This window comes from Eleutherodactylus coqui, chromosome 4 (assembly GCF_035609145.1).
Source record: "Eleutherodactylus coqui strain aEleCoq1 chromosome 4, aEleCoq1.hap1, whole genome shotgun sequence".
Lineage (NCBI taxonomy): Eukaryota > Metazoa > Chordata > Amphibia > Anura > Eleutherodactylidae > Eleutherodactylus > Eleutherodactylus coqui.
In genome coordinates this window covers 135,452,891-135,470,848 of record NC_089840.1, presented here as the reverse complement: position 1 = coordinate 135,470,848, position 17,958 = coordinate 135,452,891, and the positions used below count along the sequence as shown (strand labels likewise).

The 17,958-nt window shown below is 41.4% G+C and overlaps 1 protein-coding gene across 1 annotated transcript in view; it reads right to left on the bottom strand.

The window, feature by feature from the left end:
• Positions 1-1,419: 1,419 nt before the first annotated feature.
• CNTN2 (contactin 2) overlaps positions 1,420-17,958 on the bottom strand; it is a 68,945-nt gene continuing 52,406 nt past the window's right edge. Inside the window, exons 13-23 of the mRNA XM_066600157.1 lie at positions 16,713-16,888; positions 15,756-15,876; positions 13,721-13,879; positions 12,121-12,270; positions 11,374-11,444; positions 10,542-10,776; positions 4,216-4,325; positions 3,805-3,991; positions 3,563-3,675; positions 3,315-3,483; positions 1,420-1,829 (exon numbers count right to left, since the gene is read on the bottom strand). Of these exons, the coding sequence (XP_066456254.1) occupies positions 1,738-1,829; positions 3,315-3,483; positions 3,563-3,675; positions 3,805-3,991; positions 4,216-4,325; positions 10,542-10,776; positions 11,374-11,444; positions 12,121-12,270; positions 13,721-13,879; positions 15,756-15,876; positions 16,713-16,888 (1,583 nt within the window). The 3' untranslated portion in view covers positions 1,420-1,737. The remainder of the gene's footprint in view (positions 1,830-3,314; positions 3,484-3,562; positions 3,676-3,804; positions 3,992-4,215; positions 4,326-10,541; positions 10,777-11,373; positions 11,445-12,120; positions 12,271-13,720; positions 13,880-15,755; positions 15,877-16,712; positions 16,889-17,958) is intronic.

Here is a 17,958-nt window from a genome sequence, read left to right as displayed (position 1 = left end):
GTGAAAACCGAGCCGATATACGTCCGTGGGAATGCAGCCCACTACATAGTTTTGTCAGAGAACATTTAGTATAACTTGTATTTTATTCATTCATACCCCCTCCCCCCCAAAAAACAAAAACAAGCACCTATGAGTTGTTATTTTGCTGCAAAACTCAGCATGCAGTTCCATCTCAAGCAGATATGTAAATGATCAGAGTTGTGGTGTGATTAGATGAACAGTCTTGTCACCTGATTCCCTAAAAGTGGTTCCCCCCTTGGCCTATAAAAGACTCTCGGAGGCTCCTTGTGTGTAGTGACCTTTTCTATCCACTTGTGTAGAGCTTGTTGACCACTAGACATGGCTCTAAGACACTATTGAAGAGATTTCGCCCAGTTAAGAGGTTGAGAGCAGAGCATTATTGGAATGCGAAAAGCTGGACGGTTGTATCGTCAAACTACGCACTGACTTGTCCATATTGACCAGATTGTTAATAGGTGTTGGGACCAATGGATGTATGAGGGCACATAAGGCGACTGGGCTCAGGATGCCCTCAAAATGCCACCAGTAGAGAGGATCTCCCATTATGCCTTTGAAATCCACTCACCATCGCCTCCATTTGCAGTGGTGTTGCGAACAACAAAACTGGACTGTTTCGGAGTGGAACTAGTTTGTCTTCAGCGATAAATCCAGGTTCAGTTTGGGCACTGACGACGGCCGTGTTTGGAGACCTCAGGGTGAGCACCCTAATCCTACCTTTGCTGTGGTGCGCCACACTGCCTCCACTGCTGCTGTGATAGTCTGGGGGGGGGGGGGGGGGGAGGGGCGCATCGCATACGACAGCCGGTCACCCCTAGAAGTGGTATGAGGGGCATTGACAGCCCAGTGATATGTTCAGGACATCCTGCAGCCACATGTGTTCCTCTCATGGCGGCTTCCAAGAGGCATTTTTTGTCAGGATAATGCTTGGCCGCACACATAAGGGGCTCCCAGGAATGTCTCCACAACACTGTTACACTTCCGTGGCTGCCCGGTCGCCAAATTTATCACCAATACAACATGTATGGGACCATTTGGAACACCAACTTTGACAGCCTATTAGTTTATACAATCTAGAGGCTCAGTTACAGCAAATGTGGAGCAATATGCTGCAGGATACCATACAGAACCTGTATACCTCCATGCCCGCTCATATCGCATCTGGTATCCAAGCTGGAGGCGGTACAACAGGGTACTAGAGCCTCCATTCCTGCCTATATCACATCTTGTATCCAAGCTAAAGGCAGTCTAACAGGCTACTTGTGACTCCATAGCATCTTGTATCCAAGCTAGAGGTGGCCATTTATAATTTGGAGCCATTTTTATGTTTTAGTCCCATTGACCAAATAATCCAGTATAATTTAGATATCTGTAGCTAAAGAGAAATGAAAACAAAGGCAATTGTAGAAAAAATGCTATTTATAAAGCATGTACACATGGCTTCATAAGACAAAATCCCCAAATGTGTCCCATCAAAAAGTGCTTGCACCCACCCCACCTTCTAAACGTAAATCCCACTTCAATTTTAGGAAAACGCATCTGCCACTAAGCCTTTTTGCATCTACTCTCTGCCGGCAAGTTTTCTTTTCCTTTAAACGGCTCTGTATAGAAAAATGCTGCCTTTTGCTGTTTAGGGATGGTTGTGTTTCATCTTCTGGGAGGTGAGAGGCTAGAGTTGAAGGTCAAATCTTCTATTTTCAAGGTTATACTTGTGGTGCCTCAAACTGCTAGATACCTTATTAGGACTAACACTGCAACTGTTTTAGTCATGCAAGTCTGAGAAGCTGAATTTTCTACCATCATGCTGGTTCCTGTAGAAAAAAAAATATATTACACCAAAAATCAACCTGCATCCAGTGAATTACAATGGATAAGTGATGGCATAAAAGGCTAATATTAAACTATGGTAAAAAATGTGCAGTGCATCTTAAAGGGTTGTTCAGTTGTAAACTATTGATAGCGTCTCCTCAGAATAGGACATCAAGAGTAGATTATTGGGGGTCTGTTACCAGGAACCCCTGTCAATCAGCTGTTCTCTGGGTAAGAGGCCTAGACATAACTCAGGAGGGGCAACATTTCTCCTTGGCGAAAGCACCTGGAATGTGGGAGGAGACTTACAAGGCCATGCAATTCTCCTTTGGGAAGTATGCAAATTGAAAGATGGATCAATGCCTCTACAGCACCGCCTTTTGGAGGCCGCATTCCTGCAAGTCAATGTCTGATCTTTTAACAGACCTTATAACAATGACTGAGAATATAAGCCAAAGCCAGAGTCCTTTCTTCTTTGGACAAGCCCTTGAAAATTATTTTATCAACCAAGAGTAAAAAAGGCTTTGGCCATATTTTTTAAAATCCAGTAATTGGTTCCTAAAAATGCCCTATGAATATCATTAATAATATCCAATATCTGTGACCAATATACAGCCTTATAGTCACTTCATTTTTAGGTGAGCTAAAAACCAAGTGACTCCGACAAGTAAGCAAGTCTTGCTCATTTGACCTGTCGGGTCCCGTGTTAACTCAAGATGACAATAGTTCATAATCACTTATTCGAGCGATTACTTGGGCAACTATTGGCCTTTGTAAAAGTACTCTAACTCTCCAAAACTGGAAAGATAAGCCTAAAGTGCCCCTCTTCAGACAAGCTTATAGCCTGGCCTTAAGACCGAATGCACACGGCCGGCTCGGATTGCGCAGCGGAATACGACCCTGTGCCCGGCTGGTGACTCCCGCGTACCTGTTCGGATATGTGCTGCAGATGTGCCGGCCGGCACCCTGTCACACATTTGCAGTACAGATAATGCAGCGATGTCGCTAGGCGATGATGTGGATCCCGCTGCCTTTCCGCAGTGATGATTGCAGAAGGGCCACGGGACAGATGGCTTCCATTGACTTCAATTGAAGCCGTCCGCATGGAATCTGGCTCAAAATAGAGCATGCTGCAAATTTCCACTCGTGAGTGGAAAATCGCAATTGATTTCCACTCGTGGCCATGAAAACCTGCTTTTACATTGTATGCGTATGGCAGGTATTTGCTGCAGAATCCGGAGGCGGTTGCTTGCTCCGGATTCCACAATGCAAATCCGGCTGTGTGCATTTGGCCTAAGTCAAACTTTTTGCATTTGTAAATTGACTTTTTTTGTTTTATGCATGTGTTTGTTACAAAGATAGTTGATGGCACTCTTTATATGAATAGTAACCATGTGGCAGGATTAAACATGGCACTAAGTGAGTCAGTCGAAATAAGGAACAATAAGGCTGAAATCAACAATAAGACAATATAAAAACAATGGTACCTGAATTTGTAGGAATATGCACCTCTGCTGGCTCCCCATCACCTCCAAGTCCAGTAGCACGTAGCTGAATAGTCACATGATTGGCACCTTCAGGGAGTGGAAGCTCTGCTTGTGTTTTGCTTGTAACATATAGGGTAGGAGTTGAATGGGAATTCATCCTATAAAGTATCTACACAAATAGAAAATGTAATTGTAATTTAATACAGAAAACAAAATGAGAATCTTTAACCGCCTTTTTCGATAGTTACCTTGTATTCAGTTACAGATGATTCATTTTTCATTGATATTACTGGGTCCCACTTGATTCTGACACTGGAACGGGAAAGTGTCCAGGAAATATTACCTGGGGGTCGATTCGGAGCTGAAGAATAACAACTTGGGTTAGTGTCTTTAAGTCACAATCTAAATATCATGTATGATCTGATGTGACATTGATCATAAGATACAGACAACACCAATATGATTATTTGGCTTTTTATGTAATACATACGTGATTTGGTGGTAGTAACATTGGCGATGGGGCTCGGTGGTCCAGTGCCAGCTCTGTTGTAAGCACGTAATGTCACATGGTATTTGGTATTTGGCTTTAGACCGCTCACTCTGGCAACTGTGTCCAGGCTTTCCGACCTCACCCTATCGGCTGCACCTTCTTTATCACCTGCCTTCCAATATCTGATCTGTTTAAGGATACACAGTTAATAAATTAAGTTTTGATCAAGTACCCCCCTCTATCAGCCACAAATACCCTTTATAGAAAATGCATTTTTTCAATTATCTTCTCATTAAAAAAGCTACCACAAGCATAGCACACAGTCCATCAATGCTTAGCCTATTGCCCAAAATCTCTTTACAAAGTGGGTACACAAAAGTCATTAGGTGCTGATTATTGTGCATAAATTACCTCATAGCCCAATAATACTCCTTTGACAGTCGCCACAGACTTCCATTCCACCTTAATCTCCGATGATGATAGAGCTGTTGCCTTCACATCGGACGGTGAAACACTCGGCTCTAGGGACCAGAGAATGTCATTATTGTAATAATGCGAAAAGCTCATAAAATAAATTAGATACAAATATGTAAATTTATCATGTAATATTTTTATGAAATATAGTTATTCAAAAAGAAGAAGCTGAATTAGGGACTTAGGGACAAACAAACTACAAAAGAGAAGTACACAATCCGCACATCACTAAAAAGAGGAAGGTTCAAATTCTTTTTTTTTTTTACCAAATAATTTTTATTTGATTTTTTCTGAATACACAAGTGTGTAACATGTTGGCATATCCAGCTTTACATTTACAAAGAAAATAATCAGATCTCAAGTTTGTATCACTTACACGAGTACTGTATATCTGTCGAAATATAACGATTATAAGAAAGACATTTGAGTTATCTTGTACTCTTATATGAATTTATACTTTACAATCTCTAACTTGTATTTGTGCTTGCATAAGTTACTACTTTAAACTAAATTTAAATCAACATATAACCATATCAAACTGATAACATATATTGTCGCTAAGGTCTCCATATAGAATCAAAGCAATTCAGGTTGGTATTTGATTTAGCATGAATTTTTTTCCGTACCCATAATGGTCTAAGGTGTCTAATAGCTCTTTGATACACGGAGGAGAGCATGATCTTCACTTTTTAGCTATTAAACACTTTGCTGTCAATAAGAAATGAAACATCCATTTACGATGGAAGCATCACATTTTTTTATGACATACCAGTAAGTTCCATTTTCTGTCACACTGCATCGCTGTTTCTTGTTGTTTATTTACAGTTTATATGAAATTGGTGACACCACAAAAGAAATTCAACAATCAAATATGCACAAAGGACTGCTATATAGTAACATAGTATATTAGGCTGAAAGAAAACAATGTCCATCCAGTTCATCCTGTTTCCACCCCCTTGTTGATCCAGAGGAAGGCAAAAAAAAAAACAATGAGGCAGAGGCCAATTAGCCCATTTGGGGGGAAAAATTCCTTCCCAGCTCCATAATGACAGTCAGAATAATCATTGGATCAACGTTTGAAAGTTCCTACCTGACTCCAAGACCCAGATCATAAACCCCGCTGGTTATTTAATGTCTACTGTATATCCTGTAATATCATTGCACTCTAGAAAGGCATCTAGTCTCCTCTTAAACTCCTCTCTGTATTTTGCCATCACCACGTCCTCAGGCAGAGAGTTCCACAGTCTCACTGCTCTTACAGTAAAGAACCCCCTTATGTGTTGGTGATGAAACCTTCTCTTCTCTAGACGTAGAGGATGCCCTCTTGTTACTGTCACAGTCCTGGGTATAAACAGATTATGGGAGAGATCTCTGTATTGTCCCCTAATGTATTTATGCAGAGTGAATAATCCCAATTTAGTATTCTAGTCCTCTCATTCCATTTATTAATTTAGTTGCCCTTCTTTGTACTCACTCAAGCACTGCAATATCTTTCCTGAGCACCCGTGTCCAAAACTGTACACAGCACTCCAAGTGGGACCTGACAAGTGCCTTATATAGTGGGAGAATAATGTTCCCGGCCCTCGCCCCTATACCTCTTTTAGTCGCTTAAGGACCAGGTTGTCTTGTACCTTAAGGACCAGACACTTTTTAGGGATTTTACCCATGTGGTGGTTTACTGCCCTATTTTTTCCCTTTAGCTATCAAAATTATTTTTGCTGTGTTTTTTTCCATGACATATAGGGCTATTTTTTTTATATCTTTTTTTACTGACATATTTTTCCATTTTTTACTTTTATTGGGAGTAAAAAGCTAAAAAAAAAGATTTTAACATTTCTAGTTATTTTTTTAAATAGAATATTTACACTAAAATAACGTATGGTAACGGATTCCTCATTTTGCTTCGGACATTTTGATATATAATATGCGTGGTTTTGGTTTACAGGGTGCTTATAGCGACGTTTTAGGTTGGCGTCGGTTTTCGGTTATTTTCTTTCTTATGTATAAGTGTTGTTTTATTCTGCAATTATTCTGTCTTACTGATGTATGTAATTATGTTTTTTACTATCCATGTCCCTCATGACATCATGTAAGCCGTCTGGGGAAAATTCACATGTTTTCTTGTATTTTTTTATTTGACAGTTTCCCACTGTAGCTGGGGCATCCATAGGAGCCCCAGTTACAGGGGAAAACAATCCCTGCAGTGACATGGACACTGGCAGAGCTTGCCAGGGTCTAGTATGACCCTCCAGCTCTGCTGTAGCAGGGAACCCTGGTGGTCACATGACTCCCCGACCCCAGAGTGAAAGTTACACTGTACTTTCATTTTCTATAACACAGCGCTCATGGAGCACTGTGTACTCGGGGAAGCAGAAGGCAGAAAGGGTTAAATACCCCTCCTGCCTTCTCCTCTGGGTTATTAGCTGTCACTAACAGTTGATAACCCGTTTCTGCCTCTGATTGATTGCAGAAGGAGGCTTAAAGCGTCGCCGTAATTTTTCATACAGCTAAGCTTTAACCCCTTAACGACGGCCCCATTGGGAAACTACATCCTCAGCAAGTGGGCTTTAATCCTAGAGGACGTAGTTTTATGCATCCTCTTAGGATTAATGCCCACTTGCCTGAGGACGTGACAGCTCCATGCTGTCAGTGCCCGCAGGTAGCCGACAGCATGGAGCTGTCATCCCAGGATGCGGGCAGTCACCCCCGGCTTTGCAATCAGCGCTATCCAATGGATAGTGCCAATCGCAATAAAGTAAATAAAACAGTGAAAAAAAGTAAAGATTCAGCTGCCCTGATGGATCGGATCCATCAGGGCAGCTGAAAATACTCACCTGCCTTCTCCGCACTGCCCCCGAAGAATCTGGTCCTCTGATCGCATCCATGGGGGGAGGTGAAAATACTCACCTAAGTCCTCCCCGATGTCCCGGGACCCGAAGTCCCCGTCTGCGCATGTGCGCCCTATGTCAATCATCGGGCGCGTGCACAGAGGGGCTCGAGCCCCGGGAAATTTAAAATCCCTCTGCTCCTGGCTGCCATGTGTAGCCCGGAGCAAAGGGATGTCACCAGGGACATGATCACTGTTATCCAATGGATAACAGTGATCATGTAGAGTAAAAAAAAAGTGTAAAAAAGTTTTTTTAAAAAGTGTAAAAAGTAAAAAAGAGTTAAAAAATCTTACGTCTCATCACCCCCCACGGATCATATCCGTGACGGAGGATGAAATGACGTACCTAAGGCCCGCGGATTTATCCACGGACCTTACCCCAGCTTCTGCGCACACGCCCGTCGCCAAAGTGGCGGACGCGTGCGCAAAAGCTGTGGATTGCCAGCGTAATATAAAATCTCCCTGCTCCTGGCTACAAAACTTAACTGAGAGCCGCGGTGAGCGGTTCCTGGTCATGTGTTCGCCGTTATCCAATGGATAATGGCGATCACGTAAAAGTAAAAAAAAGGTGAAGGTCCATCTCCCCTCACCGATGCGATCAGTGAGAGGAGATGAAACTTTTTACCGGAGGCCTCCATATTTGCACCCCGACGCGATCTTCTTCCGTGAACTTTCCCGGATTCTGCGTATGCGACCACCGGCAAAACACCGGACACATGCGCAGGAGTCGGGGAGCACAGGAAATTTAAAATCTCCTTGCTCCCAGCGACCAACGGTCGCCGAGAGCCTGGAGCAGTGACGGGTGACCGTTGAGCGGTCCCCGGTCACGTGATAAAAAGGTAGCGATCTACCTTAGGCCAGTCTCACATGACCGGATAGGAATTATGGATTCCGCATGCATCTGATCCGCGGTAATACGCAGATCAATCGCATTGGATTACACAATTCCGCTCACATTAGCGGGTTGGAATTGCGCAATCCACTCGCATGGTCGTGGATATACCTGCTGCCTATACGCAACTACATTGTATACAGGCTGCGGGTACCTGTGTCGTCGCTAAGCGACGGTGCGGGAAATACAAACAAAAAAAGAAATGTACTGCGCATGACCGCCTGTGTGAATAGGCAGTTATGGGCAGTACATTACATGGCCTTACGCAGGGTCACGGCCGGCTCACAGCTGGGATCTGCTGCGGATTCCACCTACGGCCGTGTGAGCCCGGCGTTATTCAGACTGCTACCTCTAATACGTAATTTACAAGAAGCCCCGCGAACACTCGCCTTCCTGCAGTTCCAGGAGCAGCTTGTTGAGCGTCTTCTGTATGAGACCGCCGCACTTCCGCAAGCTTACGGAGACTTACAGAGCGCCACTTTTTACACCCCATACCCGCTACTGATGTCACGAAATACCCTCAAAAAGCATGAGAGGAGGGGGAATACCCGGTTTTATTGCCCCATGTACCCATCCCAACCAGCCTCCGTAATTACCCCTGTCTTCGGAAATCCTACACAGTTCACATTATTACTTTTATCTAAGATTTGGGGAACGCCAAAAAGGGCACGGAGTGGGTGTGGGGGTGGGAGGATTTTTTTAAGGTGTCAATTTTTATTCCGTACAAGTGGGCAATGGGGTCTGGAATGTTGTGCCCTGCAATCCAACAGGTGTTCCCTCCATTATAGGCCTTGCCATGTGTCCTATAATTAGATTAGGGCCACAACGGGAATGTTTCTGAACACGGGACAAACGGGGGGATCCATTTTGGGGTGAACGTCTTCATTCCTATGTACACTGTTCAAAAAAAAACAGTTTTTAAATTGACAAAATTGCTAAAAAAATGAAAATTGTTATTTTTTCCTTCTGCTTTGCTTAGATTCATTCAAATACTGTGGGGTCAAAATACGCAGTACACCCCTAGATGAATTCATTAAGGGGTCTAGTTTTTAAAATGGAGTCATTTGAGGGGGTTCCTTATCGTTTTGGCCGCCCAAGGGCTCTATTAGTGGGCAATGGGGCCTGGAATTTATTCCGTTGTACCCTGAAATCCAACGGGTGCTCCTTGCATTATAGGCCTAGCCATGTGTCCTTTAAGTAGATTAGGGCCACAATGGGTATGTTTCTGAACTCGGGACAAACGGGGGTATCCATTTTGGGGTGAAAGTCTTCATTCCTATGTGTGCTGTACAAAAAAAAAATGTTTTTAAATTGATACAACTGCCAAAAAAATGAAAATTGTAATTTTTTCCTACTGCTTTGCTTAGATTTATTCAAAAATTGTAGGGTAAAAATACACAGTACACCCGTAGGTAAATTCGTTAAGGGGTCTAGTTTTCAAAATGGGATTATTTGTTGGGGTTCTCTGTTGTTTTGGCCGCTCAAGGGCTCTACAAGTGGGCAATGGGGCCTAAATCACCTTCATGCTAAATTTCAGTTCTGAAAGCGACCGACTAATCCTTACATTTTGGGCCCCGTTGTGCATCCAGACAAAAGATTAGGGCCACAATGGGTATGTCTCTGAACACGGGAGAAACAGGGGTATCCATTTTGGGGTGTAAATCCTCATTTTCATGGGCACTATAGGAAAAAAAAATGTCTTTAAAATGACATATTTGCAAAAATATGAAATTTTATTTTTTCTCCTCTAAATTTAATTAATTCCTGAAAAACAAACGGTGGGGTCAAAATACTCATGACACCCCTCAGTGGATACATTAAGGGGTGTAGTTTTTAAAATGGGGTCATTTGGGGGGGTATCTATTATTCTGACACTCATGAGCCTTTGCAAACTTGGTTTGGTGCAGGAAAACAAAGTGTTCCTCAAAATGCTGAAAAGTAATGTTAAATTTGTACATCATCTAAATGGTTAAAAAAACACAAAAGTTTTTCAAATGTGCATTCAGAATAAAGTAAACAGATGGAAATATATATGTTATCAAAAATGTGTACAGTATGTTTGGACATATTTGAGATATTACAGTTGAAAATGTGAAAAAAATGACAATTTTTTTCAACATTTTCCCAATTTTGGCGCTTTTAATAAATATACACAAATTATATCGGTCTCTTTCTACAACCAAAATGAAGTACAACATGTGGCGAAAAAACAATGTCAGAATCACTTGGATATGTAAAGCCTTTACGGAGTTATGCTACGTTGAACGACGCATGTCAGATTTCCAAAATTTGGCTCCGTCACTAAGGCGCAAACAGGCTTCGTCACTAAGGGGTTAAGCCCAGGACCAGGCGCCGTAAATTTACAGTGCCTGGTCCTAAACGGGTTAATGCATCCCAAGAATTTATTTGCTTTTGCAGCATGTACAGTTAGAGCAAGCTACTCATGGAACTAAAGAATGTTCCAAAACTAAGTAATATCATTACCTTCCTCTGCAGAATATACAATGCCCTCTAGGCTGTAAGGTCCTTCTCCTTTCTGATTAAATGCTTTGATCATGACATTGAAGGGGGTGTATGCTGCTATGCTCTCATTTCTATAGACAAAGTGTTGAGATTGTGCCCCAAGAACTTTAACTGTCTGCCAGGACTCCTCAGTCGTTCTCTTGAAAGCAATGATGTATCCAAATCCATCTCCATGCTGGTACTGCCTCTCCAATGGCTGTTATACCAAGAACAAGAAAACTTTGGCAATTCATATGTTTTTTTTTACTTATAACAACACAATTCCAACATTGAAAAAATGGAAAGACCATTACAATAAACATACATACGTTTTACAGTAAAAGTCTCCTCTTGGGAACAATGTTTCTATTGGTCTATCATTATTCTTCTGGTGCTCAGTGGGTTTACATATACCCAACAGGATCAGGTATTGTTGTATCTCATCTTGTAGTCATGAACTTACTAGCATATATTATTAAGGGTGGCTATACGGCTTCATTCAGGCCCGAGTTATGCAGTGCACCTATGTAAGTCCATAGAGTCCTACCGTACTTCTATATGTGTATTTAAAAATGTGCCTTCCTCTATCAGATGCTATATTACATAGCTAGATTTGCTTGCAAGTGCTGTACTTTACTGTTTCCATCAGCCCCATAGAGAGACCATACAAACTCCATACAGATGTTGCCCTTGCTCGGACTTGAACCCAGAACGAATTTGGTTTAATATATTTTCCCAATATGTTTTTAAATTTGCTAATACAAAAACAGTTGTAGAGCGAATATGTGATGTGTTTCATAAAACAGTCACTCACCTTCCAGTTAATTGTGAGCTCATTTGGTGCCCCTCCTCCTCCGTTAAGCCCTGATGGGGCCACAATTGGTGCTGCAGGGGAATATGAGAAATAGGTTGCGTACTACAATTCTTGGTGACAGAGATCATGTACTGTATATACTAGGATTGCTTTCTTGGATAAAATGCAAATTTTTGTAATGTTTCTTTAAAACAAAGGGCGTGTAGAATGTACTGTGTTTCTGACATGTTCCTCCATCACATTTGCTGGCTAAGGCAGGATTCACACAGCGTATTTGCACATTACATTTTTGCACACGCAATATGCAGAAAACAGAACTCACTGATTTCAATGGGTTCGTTGACAAGAGTGTATATTGCATGTGCAATTGCATTGCGCAAAAAAATGCAGCATGCGCTATTTTCCTGCATTTTTATGCAGGAAAAGAACACATGTGGCACTCATTAAAGAATTTGGCCATTTCAGTGACTGGGAGCATAGGTGCGTATTTTTTTGCGCACACAATAAATACAATAAAATTAGTCATTTATAGAGATGAGCAAGCACCAAAATGCTCTGGTCCTCGTTATTCGAGTCGAGATTTTTGGAAAATTCGAGAGCTCTATTCGAGTAACGAACCCCATTGACTCTCTCTCTCGAACACGGTGTGATGCTCGCTCGAGTAGCGAGCACCATTGAGTATGCAAATACTCGAACGAGCATCAAGCTCGGCAGAGTATGTTCGCTCAACTCTAGTCATTTACTCACCAGCCTCTTTTGTTCTTATTAGGGCTGATGGAACACTGGGTTCTCCATCTCCTAAAATATTGCTAGCCACAACTCGGAATAGATACTCAGTCCAAGGCGTGAGGCCCAGCACCAAAGCTGATTCTGCATTTCCCTCCACACTAGCAGGATCTGTACACAAAAAGAGACATCATATGTAAACCAAAGAAAAGTTCTAGAACTGGGAAAGAAGGTAGGATGATACTGTGTAGGTGGCCTTTCTTCATGTCTAGACAGTTTCCTTCAAGGACATTTAGTAGTTTGAAAATTCAACAAACCCGAGCTCCATTCATAGTAAGCAACAGGGTTGCAGAGTGACGTTCATGCTTTGCTCCTCTTGAAAGACCAGCATAATAGAATGGCTAGTGAGCTGGAATCCGCAGATTTGAAGAAAAGACTAGTTCAAAGGAACACTACAGTGATCAAGAGCATTCTCTATCTAAGGGCTCATTCAGACTAGCTTACTTTTCGCACTGCGCACCTAACAAAGGTAGGACATGCGAGTGCTATGCCCGCACCTAGCTATGTGGTGCTTGCAAAGATAGGACTTGCCTTATCTTTGCTGCATGTTTTCCATAGGTTCCTATGGGAGCCTGACTGAACGCAGCACGGACCTCAGATCGTGTGAATGGACTACTTCAAGTAGCTGGAAGCAGCCCGTTCACACAATCTTTACAGCTGTATAGCGGTGATTCTTTTGCGCTGCTAGCAGCGTGAAAACTACTCTTGTCTGAACAAGTCCTTAACAGAACATTCACAACACAAAATAGTCCTTATTCCAGCATGTAAGCTAAATAGTCTACTGATTTTTGACATTTTTTTTCTAAAATGCTCATATGTGAACAACCAAAAGAAGGAAAACGGAAACTTAATCAACCAACATCATGCTGAGTAAAGACCATAGACAAAGGCAGAAAGAAAAAACGTGTCATCATGGGTCCTGTAAATGACAATATCCAGGTTCAGAGAAAAATATCAGGAAGATTAATAACGGAAAGGAAGAGGAAGGATAAAGGGAGGGAACAAGGTCATCAGAAGAGGGAGACCACAACTGAGAAAGGAAGTGAGATGTCTTCTAGCAATTGATGCCAAGAGCCAGTAGATATAAATGAAGATGCACATTGTTGGATACCATAAATTATTTGGATACACAATAATGTAGGTAGTGCTCAGAATTCTGAAACCTTACCTCGTCCCACCAAATGTTGGAAACTTCCTCACACTAGTCCTCCCATTATTCTTACAGTGTCTTGGAAAACATTCCTGCCTGATGCTGAGCTAATGATTGACCATCTAGTTATTTATTTTAATCAAGCGTTAATTCCCACAAGCAGTGAAATGTAGGCAACAGTGCCAATATGTCATCTACAAGCTAAACTGCTACATATCAGTGGAACAACCTGTATCTTACACTAAAGGTCACAGCAGAAATAACCTAAAACAACTGCAATTTTTTGTTATTAATCGTACATCTCCAGCCGCTGGTGCCGCACTACCACCAGGGTACATGCAGCAGAACGTGTTATGTAACTCCAGCCTTACTTATGTAAAACATTCTTTAATGACATCAAGGAACGCTCACCTGTTCGTGCCTTCTTCCACTCCTCTTTTTCAGGCTCCTTCACCTCTACTGTATAACGACTGATTGGGTTATGGTTATCAAACCCTCGACTCCAACTCAGTTGAATGTTTGTTTCCTTTGCATTTCTTGCAACCACACCTCCTGGTGGTCCAGGGGGGCCTTTATGAAGCAAGCATATATCAAATAAGTATATTTGTATTATTCTTGTATTTAGTCATTGGATCCATATTCCACCTTAAAGAACCAATATTTGTGTAAAATTGTAATTGTGTAAAAGGGATTATTCCACAATTGATTTTTATCATCTGTCGACAGGATAGGTGATAAGTCTGATTGTGACCACAGGGACCCCCACTGATCCTAAGAATTGAGGTCTCACTGCTGTTCCAATCAGCTCTATGGGACATGCTGGACCAAAATGCTGCCAGATACATTGACTATATTAGAGTCTATCTTGGTTCCAGCATGGCATCTGAAATTTTTATTTGATTACATAGCGTAGAATACATGCTGCACTATTTTATTCAGCATTTTGTGCTAGGTCTGTACTGGAGTGTCCGAACTGAGTTTCCGGTGCAGATGTGTACATGGATCAGCTCTAGTACTCATGTACCCCTAACACGTCATGTTAAAAGGACTTGCTTAAAGGGGTTGCCCGAGTTGTAAGAATTCTGGCCAACTCCTTTCCTATGCCTTAAAATATATCAAATGGCGATATACTCACCTCCCCTTCTGTTTGTTAACAGCTATAGTCCTGTCCGATTTATGAGACATCACAGGGGCAGCAGAAAATAAGAGCTCAGCAATTGAACACTAAATTCTGTTATTGGCTGGAGCTCCTGTGATGTCTCATAAATCGGCGAGGACTGCCGCTGTCCACAAAGAATGGAGCCGATGACCGAGTGCCATTGTGGAAGTGGAGAGAGGCGAGTACGAGTATATCACCATTTTTTTATTTTAAGGCATGGGAAAGGGGTTGTCTAGACTTCTTATAACTCGGGCAACCCCTTTTATATTTACAGACAAATTAATTACTGTCACTTCATCAGGAAGTAGTGCCTCACAAATCCCTAAAACATGTGTTGTGGTATAAGGACACATGTAAAGAGACTAAGTAGGAAGCGTCTGTCAAGTGCACATCATGCTACATATTAAAAAAGGGTATTTTGATTTCCACAATGCACTTAAGGGAGATGAAACAATACCTCTGCAGTGCCATCTGCAAGTCAGTGTTAGACTCTTTATACAAGCCTTGTAACAATGACTGGGATTTAAAGGCCAAGCCAGAATCCATATTTTAACAATGAAATGTAATTCATTGTACTCTATGATGAAAAGTCCTACAATTTTCTAGTATTCTATCTGTATCAACTCCTTGTTATTTTCAAGTTCTCTGCTTGCAGTGGTTCAGTAAAAAAAACTTCATTTTTTGCTTCTTGTGGATACAAATCACTCCTGGTCATGTAATGGTCACAAGTACAACACAGAGCTATGACTATATAGTAACAAGATGTATACCACCTGTGTAATCACCACATGAACAGGCCAGCTATGTATTCACTGGAATTTTAAAAAATGAAGGTTTCCACTAAATGATTGCAGGAAGAGATCTTGAAAATCATGAAGAATTAATAGAGTTTATTGTAAAATGATAGAACTGTTCAGCATACACGGTACAATGACTAATCTTTATTTGCTGGAGCTGTAATATCTTGAAAGCTTTGGGAGGCAAAGAGAGTGTAGGGGACCATATCAAGTTTCTTCTGAACTACGAGGAACCTGCCAAGTCATTTACCATCACTATAATTAGATTTACTTATGTTTTGACTGCTGCATTGACTGCTTTAATCTAGCCAGATTTAGCAATCCCTTCCCAGGACTGTTTTTTAATGACAGTTTAATATCTTATATTGTATTACAAAGATACACAAATATCAATATACAAGCACTGATTATGAACTGGGAACTTCTTAATTATGAACTGGGAACTTCTTAAATATTGCTGACACCTCAGAGATGCAGACATGGAGGTTACCTCGCACAAGGAGAGATGCTGAAGCAAAGGCGCGGTCCACCACCGTCTGAGCCGTACATGTGTATTTCCCAGCATGCCTCAATTTAGTATTAATAATGTGAAGATCCCCAACAGATTCATCCTGCAAAAAGTGCATTCTTATACAGTGTTGCAATCAACGTATTACCAGATTGTACAGCAAAAATGGTACAGTCAGCCAGAAAAGTAATGAACACCATAATACCAAGAAAGCTATCCAGACACAAGATATATAGTGTTAATCTGGCTTTACACGGACGTATTTGAACGTGTAATTGCACATTATACCCATTTATTTCAACTAATTAATTCACATTTCCATACTTTCGGGAAAAAATTTGAACATGTATTTTTCATTGTATTTGCGCACCAGAGGTCCCCATATAAGTCAATAGGGGGTGCGCAAAATGTGTTCCCAATACACTAGGAGATGCGTGATATGCAGCAAAAATGAGAACCTTATTCTATGGGTTAGTATGACTACGACGATAACACACACACATATATATATATATATATATATATATATATATATATATATTTCTTTTTGTTTGCTGTACTACTTTCAAAAAACAAAATATCTTTGGAAAAACCTAAAATTACTTTCTGCCACCGTAACTCTTTTATTTTCCCGTCAACCCAGTTGTGCGAGGGCTCATTAATTGTGGGACTTCCTGTAGTTTCAGTTGGTACCATTTTTGAGTACATATAACTTTCTGATAGCTTTCATTAATTTGCTTGGAGACAGGTTGACCAAAAAATCTGATGTTGTGTTTTTTTTTTCTGACAATGTTCACCGTGTGGGATAATATAATACGTTACTTTGATAGAGTGGACTTTTATGGACGCAGCCAAAATATCCAAAAATATACTAAATATGTTTGTACTTAAACTAGAATTGAATGCATTATATGGAAACAAGTGTTAGGTTGCCCTCACCCTGGAAACTTTTTGATAATGTTCTTCCTCCTTCTCAAAGTTTATGGGCATTCCATCCAGCTCCCATGTAAATGTGAGATCCATGGTAGGATCATGGGAAGCATGGCACTGCAGTGTCACACTGTCCCCTTCGTTGATGTCGCATCCTGAAGGGGCTAAAGTAATTCTTGTCGCTGCTGTAAGATAAAAGTTGTGGGACTTGTCAGTCATCTTTAACAATAGCGTAGTATGTTCTAATGAAACAGAAAACACCTCAGTCATTGTCATGCCGATGCCAACTCTACAAGAACAGACGCAGTGGGAAGATAAATTGATGTTTTCTGGTATAAATACATTAAAAATAGGGCATTAGGCCCCTGCGGCACTTTTTCTGTCATACATGGATGTGTCGAAAAAAAAAAGTTGGTACTTCGGAGCCGCATTGAGTGCAACTCGCTTGTTGATGAGTTTAGATATTTTACAAACTAGAAACATTTGGCAAATGTCAGATCTGCTATTTCTTCTTGCTGCCATTAGACTCTGCTTGTATGTGACAGCATTTGTATGTATTGATAAAAAGATTTTCAGCTAAAATTACGAAAATTGGTTTTACTTAAGGCCCCTTTCACACAGTGTAATTTCGCTAGACATTCTGGTGCAGATTGTGCACCAAAAATTCCCAGCAAAATCCATGTCATTTAGCATCCTACTGAATGCTATGGAAATCATCATGACAAGGTTTTTGCATTGGGCAGCCACACGCCAATTTGCCCGAGTGAATGGGATCAAACCCGTGTGTGGATCTGTGTGAAAATTCATAGAAGAACTCCAAGATTAATGTCCACTTCAAACAGGCGTATTTGTGCGCAAAATTTGTACAAGCAATACTCAAAGAATAGAACTCATTTAAATGGGTTAGTTTGCATTTCCTTTTTTGACTTGCTCCATTTTTGTGCAATTTTGTGCACCAATGGTCCTTATAGGAGCCTATGGGACATGCACAAATGCGCACACAGATGTGCAAAAAGCTGCGCAATTTCCTGAAGAAACTCAGAAACATCTAGAACTCATTTGGTTAAATAGTAGAGATGAGCGAGTATACTCGCTAAGGCACATTACTCGAGCGAGTAGTGCCATAGCCGAGTATCTCCCCGCTCGACTCTAAAGATTCGGGGGCCAGCGGGGGCGGGGAGCGGCGGGGGAGAGCGGGGAGAAACGGAGGGGAGATCTCTCTCTCCCGCTCCCCGCGGCAACTCACCTGTCACCG